The 9953-nt window shown below is 44.7% G+C and overlaps 1 protein-coding gene across 1 annotated transcript; it reads left to right on the top strand.

Annotated features, from left to right (window-relative positions):
- Window positions 8620-9644, top strand: LOC109845447. The gene is made up of 2 exons (XM_020414697.1): window positions 8620-8952; window positions 9025-9644. The coding sequence occupies exons 1-2, from the start codon at window positions 8688-8690 to the stop codon at window positions 9234-9236; spliced, it is 477 nt and encodes a 158-aa protein (XP_020270286.1). The 5' UTR covers window positions 8620-8687; the 3' UTR covers window positions 9237-9644.

Raw genomic sequence — 9953 nt, 5'->3', positions numbered from 1 at the left:
GGCTGCCAGATTGCAATGCTGCACTGACGATTCTGGCTCTTCAGGAGCTGGCTTGACCTGAGTTAAGAATACTTCAGAATCAGCCAAAGCTTCTTGTAAAGCTTCTCTGGTTTCTTTTGAGAGGCGCAGCAACTCGTACAATGTGATTCTTGCTGGGATATTAGCCAGCTGAGCCATAACGTCGAAACGATATGGTGCGTTCGAGCTTTCCGGTTTGTCTCGTCCAATCGGTCGACTAAAACGAGACTGCTTCGGAATTTGAACCTCTCTGTGTTGAGGTTCTTTTTCTTTTTGCTTAACAACTTTCTGAGGTTTTTCAGCTGCTACTGGTGGAGTTATGGCTACCCCCAGCTCCGTAAGAGTTTTGGCATTTGGATCTGAGGTTTCCGGATACCTATAATGGTACTCGTTTCCACTTCTTGTAGCAAAAACTTCCTGTTCTCCATCAGAAAGTGATAAAGCTGCTATATCCTCATCGTTCTTCTCGGGAATCGCCGAGGCTCCATAGCAGGACTTCTCCTTTCCCTTGCCTTTTGACTTCTTCTTTGATGTGGGTGTCGTCCACTGTTCATCTTCAAGCAAATCCGGATGAACCCAAAGGATTTCGCCGTTGGGGGCTGTGTGAGATACGAGCCCCTTCTGGCGCTGTCCATGAGGGTCATCGTTGATGGTTTGCATCTTGACCTTTGATACTGGCTCGGCTTGAAACCAGGACAAAGGAACCGATCCGAAGCTAATAGAGACCGCGTTTGCGCCTACCTTCTTCTCCTTTGGCTTCGGTGTCACAATACCAACATCAATCAATGTTTGAATTTTATCCTTTAAAACATAACATGTCTTAGTAGGATGGTGGACCCTTCTGTGATATGCACAATACTTTGGGTCATTGATCTTCGTTGCTTCTTCTTGGTTTGTGACCGGTGGAAGCTTGATCTTGTTGTTCTCTAACAAGTATTTGAAGATGACCGGAACTTCATCATCTTTGAAAGAGTATTCCTTTGGGAATCTGGGCTCAGAATTCTTAAACTGCTTCGAAGGCTGTTGATTCTGGTTTGGCGCCAACTGGAAGGATGATTGTTGCGGTTGTTGCGGTGGCTGTTGTGACGTCTGATGTGCGTCCACAGCGGCTACAGACCCTCTTCCTCTGCCTCGAGGGTTAAAGTTCTGCTTTTGATTTTGATTCTGATTATTAGCTGGTGGCAAACCTCGCTCCAAATTCTTTCTCTTGAGGAAGCGTTCAGCTTGTTCACCTCTTACTTTCATCTCTTTCCAAGTTTTAGAGGGAACAACCCCCACCACTTCTAATACATCCAAGGACAGATTATTATGACATGTTTGCAGAATAAATTCCTCAGTGAGTGGATCTCTGCAGTTCACCGCTTTGTCCCGGAATCGTTTGACAAAGACATCAACCGATTCCCCATCCTTCTGCTTCTCATCCAACAACGTGCCGATCGAGACTTCCGTGTCGTCGTCGAAGAAATTGGTGAGGAATAACTCTTCCATGTCTGCCCAGCTAGTGATACTCCCAGGCTTAAGGCGTCGGTACCAATCGAAGGCAGGCCCGCGAAGGGTTCCTACGAATGACCGGACCATCAGGGCTTCGTTCCCAGATATTGCGCCGAGATGCGACTTGAAATAGATCAAGTGCTGAGTTGGTGAACCCCTGCCATCAAAAGGAGTAAAGTTAATCAAATTAAATTTCTGGGGATAAGGAATCAGGTCCCACTCCCTCGGGTACGGGTATGGGATGCCCGTTTTCTTCACTTCTTGAGCCGTCATCAAAGCGTTGACTTTGCTCTCAAGATCGTGCATCTTCTTGTCCTCTTCCTCGCTTTTCTTCAAATAGATCTGTGGAGGTTGAGTGGCTGACTTGGTCGGATCGCTTCCGGAGTTGTCTTTATCTGGAGGAGGATCTTCAAATATCGTCTCATCCTCTTCATTACGCCGACTGGATTCTGCTCTTTGGCTTGATTCCGGTTGGTGTTGCTGAACCTGCAAATCCCGCATCTGCTGCATAGTCAACTCCATTTCGGTTTTGAACTCAGCTCTAATTTCTTCGCGTTGTTTAGCCAACGCTTCCTGCAGCATGTGAGCCAATTGATCTGGCGTAATTGCAAATGATTCTCTGGCTTGTCCAACACTGGATGTGGTGTCGTCAGAAGCGACAGCAGAACAAGTGTCTGATAATTCTTCGTCCGAAGATAACCCCTCGTGCATTCTCTTGTAATCTCGTCGTAGGTTGGCTCTTCTTTGTAATCGCGCCATCCTTTGAGAAAGACCCTGCTCAACTCTCCCTCCCGGAGAGAAATCAGGGTCGGGGTTAACTAACTGTTTCTTTCCTTTGTTGGTCATGTTGATAGTGACCTCAGGGAATTCATCTCGTTGGATTACAGATTTTTTCTTGTTGAAACGTCTCATTTTGGGTTTTGACGCTTCATTGGACAATCTTTGAAATACGGAGACTCTTGTTGAATTATTCTTAGAGCATCCGCATTCTGTCAGCACTGCTTTGATGAGTCTCTCGCAAGCGCAATGGGACTCATTCTCTCGGACAATCCTCTTTCTTAAATTCTTCTTCTGATAGTACAGCTCGTCATTATTGTGATTCGAGCAACCTATCCTTTGCCTCTGAACTTTGTTAACATACATAGGACGACTGGTCGTCGCCTCTGAGCGATCCAAAGTTGAATTTTTGAATCCACCCCCTTGCGGGAGTGGAGTTTTCATAGGTCCTAAACGAGAGTGAACTGGTATTCTCTCGTTCTGGACTTGTGAGGTTCTGACAGGTGGGTGTTTACGACCCCCTGCATATGAAACCACTATGGGTTTATTTGCAGCATCTGATGGTTGTTTAACTGGGGCTTTGCCTCGATCGTCAACCGAAGGACCGAGGCGATCTGCCATTGTCACTTTAAACTTAGACAAATCTGGGCTAACCCAGGGTTTCACCGACGACGCAGTAGATGGGCCCGGAACAGATGCTTGCGGCGTCTTTGGCATCCAGACTTTACGATTCTTCGGTGACTTTTCAGACACTGTCTCTTTCTTGGTTCCTTGCGCTTGTTGACGAAGAGCGCGAGTTTGGGCAGCCTTCGCCTTACGCCTCTGTATCCGTTCCTTGAGGGTTGAACGGGCCCTTTTGACGAGAGTCCACTCCTCCGTCGTAAGTTTTGCAGAAATACAATTATTTTGCCGTTGGGGCAATTGAACCGCTTTCTGTTTCCTCGACTCTAGGTCCGCATAGTAATGGACCCCGTCGGTTTGTTGCATGGCCTTAGCCAATTGTCGAGCACGGCGCTGACGCTGTCTCTGACGAGCTCTTTTCGTCAGCACCGGTGAGCTATTGATCAACGACTCCGTAACTGGTGTAGAGTCGTTTTGAGCAGGGACGTTGCAAGGAGATTCCTTAACAACGATCGAGCCAGAATCTTTGTCTGCGGCCTCCGTTGGAATTGCAGACTTGAAAGTTTTCGAAATCTTCCTATATTTGCGAGACGAGGAAGATTTCGCGGATGAGGATGATAAATACTCCTCAAACTTCGCCTGATCGAATTCGTATTCGATCTCTTCATTGATGATGATCTTGATCGGTTGCGACACCGCGGTCTCGGCAGCGAGACCGCTGGCTCCCACTGTGGTCGCCAGCTTGTTTGGTTCAAAAGTCGCTGCTGTGGAATTCATTATAACTTTGTTCGATTACAACAAATTCGAAAGAATAATCTTTTTATAAGACTTTTTCTACACAACAAAACAAAAATTACAACTCTTGAGAAACAAACACGAAAATCGTCTATCAATTCTCGTTTTCGTGGGACTTTGCCTGTGCCGGGAACGCTTTGGTTCGTGGACCGCCGATTCACAGATCGTGAAGAGGGGGCTTATGATTCTAACTTCGTTATCGAAGTAGAAATTGAAACGATATCTTATCGAAGTAAGATAGTCGTTCTTCTTAAAATCAAGTCGAAGCTTAATTTCAAGGCGTTGCAAGAAAAGAACTCAAATCTCTGCTCTCTCTGCTCTGGAATGCTCTAACAAATGCTCGATCCTCGTCAGAAGTGACCCTAGGGGGGTATTTATAGCCTCAAGGGTCAGTAACTGCAAAAACTTAACAATCGAAGAAGTCAGTACGGCGAGACAGTGTTTACTGTCTCGCTGGGCGAGACAGCGTTTGCTGTCTCGACCCGCGAGACAGTAAATTTGCTGTCTCGCTCAGCGAGACAGTAAATGCTGTCTCGGAAAATGGCAGTTTCTCGCTGTAACTGTTCTCTCACGTTTCAAACTCCGTTATTTTGGCAGTTATCCACGTGATTTTCGCCCATGATGTTTCCCACGTCCCTTGGCAGTTAATGGACACGTGTAGGGCAGTTACAAATGTAGTTTTGACTATTTCAACACTGTCTCGCTGGCGAGACAGCAAAGACTGTCTCGCTGGCGAGACAGTTCATACTTGTTTTGATTTTTCCAAAACAGTATGAAATCCTTTCTTGTGAATTTTTGAGTGATCTTCTCTATGCTTGGGATATCTATTAGCATTTTTTGACGCCTACAGATACCCCCTCCAAAGTATTCCAGACTCATTCTTTTATAGAGGAGCATGGGATACTTTGGATAAGATAGATTTTACTTACGATCCCTTCAATGCTTGGCTGAATAGATCGTATGAAAGGACTTGTAAATGGCTTCAATGTTTAACCTCTTCTGCTGTTAGTCTATCCAGTTCTTCGTAGAATAGCTAACGTTCTCCCGGCGTCGCGTTTATCGCTTGACCGTTGTCGAGATCTTGAATTGAAGTTGATACTTGCTCTTGTGAATTCAGCGTTTACCATTGAATTGGTATATCCATTGAGAATTCCTCAGGTTATCCTTAAGAATATTCAGATTAATATTCTCCAGAAACTTCCTGTTGAGGGTGGGAATACAGTTTAGACTCGTGTACCCATTGGAGTATTCCACTGTTCCATAGTGCAAAACAGAAAAGTTTACTGTCTCGCTCGGCGAGACAGAGTTTTCTGTCTCGCTGGGCGAGACAGTGTTTTCTGTCTCGCTCGGCGAGACAGAGTTGTCTGTCTCGCTCAGCGAGACAGAGTTTCCTGTCTCGCCCGGCTGCTATATAAGTCGGGACTTAGGGTTTTAGGGTTTTTTACGTCGGATTTTGGCGATTTTTTGGGCGATTCTTGGGCGATTTTCGACCAGTTTTCTTCTATTTCTTCTCCTCTTTGTTGCCGACTTGGGAGGTGCTCTTGTTTGGGAAGATTTCACTCAGATTTCAAAGGTTTGTTCTTCCCCTTTTCTCCAAAATTTTGACTCTCCTTCAACTGTGACTGTGCATGCATCATTTCGGTTGTATTTGTCCTATTTTTTGTCGATTTCATGTTCAAAATCTTAACCTTCCTCTTGGATTTCAATGTAGATCACATACTCATCATGTCGCCACGTAGAGCTCGAGGGAAGGGAATCCGACCGACTGTTCAGAGCCCTGAGGAGGCTGCCCCTGCTGCACCCTCACGTGGAGGTATATTTCTTTCACCTTTTCACGAATTTAAATATTGTATTTCGTCCATTCCATATGTATGTTCCTATTTTTGCTTGCAGATCCTCGTTTGTATCCTTTGAGGTACCTTCGAGAAGAGCCGGTATCCTCCTTTGAGGGGATCGACGCTTAAAAGTGTTTGTTTTGCTTTGACAAAACACACTTCATAATACACAGGGGCGATTTTACATCATCCCATATGTATTGAAAGGTTTTGGTATGCCGTTATAATGCCCGCATACCTCCTTTATACATATGGTGGATAGAAAATCGTCACACCTGTTATGAGATAACGACTATATCTTATAGAATGAGATATACCGTTTTTCTCTAAAATTTTAGGATGACACTTACACAATTTATGTGTATGCCTCTTTTATCAGTCCGATTTCCTTCTACCACATTTACTGCTGATGTGATTACTGGCCGGAGTAGCGTGACCCACTCTTATTACGAGGGGATCCCGTTAATTGAATCCTCTCCCCAGTTTAAATCTGATTATAGTGGAAGTGATAGAGAATTAATCCAGCGAGGTAGTTGTCGTGTTCTACGACGATTAATCACAGATGCGCCCTTGATCTCGGAGCAAGACTCGAATCAATGCATAAGGAAGCCAGATTTCTTATTTGGTGACTCGGTAAAAGATCCGAAGATTGCTTTCTGCCAGCCTGCGCAATGGTTGCACCAGAATGGGTCCTCATTCTTATATCTGCCTTTTATCCCCCGGGATCACTCACTATTAATGTTCAGGAATCTATCAGTTGGACGTGAGATGTTCTGGAAGTTGACTGAAAATCACGAGCGTATTCATTGTGGTTTTATTGGGAAGGAAGCCAACCCAGGCTCCAGTGAAAGAGCTCATGTGCGGGGGCTTCATCCGGGTATCTTGGGACAAGATAATATACCTCAGAATGAAAAGATAGTGCAAGCCAACACCGTGAAGAACCGGTTAGCGGCAGCGGGCAAAAGATTACCCAAAGAGACTTTTAGATGCTATGGATGGGTCCATTATTCTGGGGACAAATGGTGGTGGACCAGGATGACCCGATATGTGTTAAACCGCTTTGGGCGAGAGTTAGCAGAATTAGGGTTAGATGTCCCGATTCGTGCCACCATGCATGGCCTACAGAGTAGTGTAGGTCATTTCCTCTGCTTGTTCGAGATCTATAACCCGGACACTAATACATTCTTTACCAAGAACGGGGAACTCGGATTACCACTGCATGAAATGATGCAGGTGTCTGGTTTGCCTATGGGCGATGTTCCCTATCAAGAGTTCTTTCCAACTAGCAATCAGCTGAACAAGATGAAAGATAGCTCAACTGTGACTCATGATACTTTATGGGAATTGACTTGCCATTATCATATAGCCATGGCCGAGATGGAGCCCAAAGCCAGAAAGAAATCTCCTCAGGTCAGCTTAAAACAATTCGCTGACTACCTCTTCAAGAACCTGGATGTCCGTTCGGCAGATGTGTGCGGATTGTCTCCTTTGAGTACGGATGAAATTAACCGTCTGTTAGAGAAAACCAACGCGCAATCTTATACTTCGCGCTCAGAAGATGGATTTTTGCACGGCACTAAGTTCCGCTCTTATCTGTGGCAAGCTGGTGTTCCGATTAGCCCTACTGCTCTGCTGGCGGGTTTTCTAGCCTTATGGTTAAAGAGATGTGTAGTTCCTCATCAGTCCGCAGATGCGATGCCAATGGAAGTGTTGTATCCGGCCGTCCAGCTAGTTACAGGTCGCAAATTATCTTTGCTTCCCGCTATGGTGGCCGATATTCATAGTGGATTACGGCAATTAATCTCCGTGTTTACTCAGGAGAAAAAGAAACCCTCTGCCAGTCTGTCCGTTCCGAAGCTGGAGCTACCTTATACTTATCTGATGACCTGGTTAGTACTTCATCGACCAGATTTAATGGAAGCTCCTGAGACGGCAAATTCTAGCATCCCTCTGTTGCAGAATCTCGAGAATTGCAAATGGATCAGGCATCAAGAACCCGACATAACGAGGCAGTTTAAAATTCACAAGTGTTGGGAATTCTTCCCCTGCTTCCCTCAATTCTCCGGTACCTACAATACTACTTTAGTAGATGCTGAAGACCCAAGGCAGAATCGCACTATCTTGGATGTCGGGTGCTTCAGATGGTTGATGAATATTCGACCTGGATATCTGTTCTTCAGAGTAAGGGATGTTTGCCACATTGAACCCTATCTCCCATGTCGATTCGCCCGTCAATTCGGGTATGATCAGATATATGTCGGCAATCCAAACCGCCACCTTAGCTTTCGAGGTGGACTTATCGATGGTGCGAGGGCTTGGTTCTGGAGCATTGCTGGCTGCACAAATGTTGAATTTGATCTTCCTTTAGAGGCGCCGCCCCTAAGGATGACCTTTCTCTTCTGCAAATGGCTGATAGCCACCAATATTGCCACTCGACGTAGGAGGATATCAGACTCAGAGGAGGAAATAGCTCCACGACAAGCAACAGAACCGCCTCGTGAAGCTGTGATGTCGCCTCGAGGAAAAGAGGCTGCTGAATCATCAAGGAAAGGAAAGGAACCGGCTCTCCCAGTTGATAGTGAAGAGGAGTTTGATAGTGAAGCAACCGAAACTTCAGAAGGGGAAGACGAGAATGAATCAAGTTCTGAGGAAGTATCTGGCCTTCCCGATTCATTCTTTGATAGAGGACTTGTAAGGCCTTCTGTCGCTCCGACCCAACCACAAGCTGCTCCAAAGAAACGTAAGGAAAGAGTCGTCATGGAACATCCTAACCGGATGACGGTAGAAGTTCTTAGTTGCGACGAAGAGGATGAAGAGGATATGGTGCCTCTCATTCGTCGGCAAATATCTCGAACTTCTACTCAAGCTCAAACTCAAGTTTCTCCCCGAGCTGAGTTACGCACCAAACATCGTCATGAAGGTTCTGGTGCACGCCCTCTGAAGAAACAGAAGAAAGCTGTTTCTAAACCGCGCGTTCATCTTCCTGCTGTAGAAGAGGCGTCTGGTCGTAGTGCTTCTTCTGATGAGCAAGGTAACGATTTGTTTTTATAGCTTTTACACTTTTTGACGTTCAAACTTATTTCATGTTCAACTTCTGCAGGGAGTCGAGAGGAAGGAGAATTGCCAGCTGATGCTGCTTCTCCCGGAGGTATGGAAATTGAGGAAACAAGCTTCGTCCAACAAATGCATGATGCTCTGAAGGAAGGATCGGCTGATGTTCCACCCACTCCTGACGTTGATCCATCAGCTGCGGACACAGGTACTGATCTTTCTCCTCTCGGAAGAGAAATCCGAGAAATGAATGAGTCGGACCGTGTGCCTCCTCTAATGACCTGTGCGCTTTCTCTCCTTTTAGTCAAATTAAAAGAAGCAGGTACCAGTAGTGGAGCTCTCGAATCAGCCCCGACCAATGAAGGTAAAATCGATCTTTGTCTTGGGCAGATTCGTCTAAATTTACATGTTATTTATGGTTCCTCATGTTCTTTAGACATCCCGATGCACGAGCCTATTGAAGGAGAAGCTACCCATGCCACCAAAGTCGATGATTTTAATAATTTCGACTTTAATATCTCAGAGGACGACCATCAACAAATCCTTGATTCTCTGTTAGAGAAAGCCTCTGATGCAACTATCGGCTCAGATGTTGGAATTGGTTCAACGGAAGCCGGTCCTTCTGAGAGTAAGACTTTGGTTCTGTGAACTCCACATATATATATACGTATATATTTTGACTTGATTAATCATATAAGTGTCTGAATTATAGGACCAACTGCTGGAGCTGATACTACTATAATTACTGGAACGTCTGATCGGCCAGAGGGTAGCGAACTCGTGCCATGGGCAGGAACTGAGGTTGATTTGCAATCATCAGTTCTTGAGCCTCAACCTTCTACTCCTATGGACCCTATGATGATAGAAGTCACTGTCACTCCCCAGATTAGTCCGGTCGCAACAAAAGCGAGACCAACTGAAGGCGTTGGTACGTCGGCTGATGTTATGCCTATTGCTGGTACATTTTACCCATAATTTTGTTTCAAATTTTGGGTTAACATCTCATTATGCTCATTGTAACTCCTTCGTTTGTAGAATCAACTCTTAAAGAGCCTCTTAGCTTGGACCCGCCGTGTTTTGGTTTTGTATATATACAGTTATATATATACATATATGTTTTTGGTTTAATAATTTTCGAGTTTATATATGAAACAAATGAATAGAATTGGAAAATACTATTTTGTTTCATGTTTATACACCTATATATGATTTCACCTTTAACAAGCTTATATTTAATGAAATCATATTTAGTGTTTTGAATATATTGCATAGAATATGTAATTTTATGAAAATATTGTATTTCTAGGTTATAGACTTCATAACAACATATTATATCTTTTATCAAGTCTATACAATCATTTCATA

Source organism: Asparagus officinalis, chromosome 6 (assembly GCF_001876935.1).
Source record: "Asparagus officinalis chromosome 6, Aspof.V1, whole genome shotgun sequence".
Lineage (NCBI taxonomy): Eukaryota > Viridiplantae > Streptophyta > Magnoliopsida > Asparagales > Asparagaceae > Asparagus > Asparagus officinalis.
The sequence above is the reverse complement of the archived record's forward strand: the minus strand, read 5'-3'. Positions and strand labels throughout refer to the sequence as shown.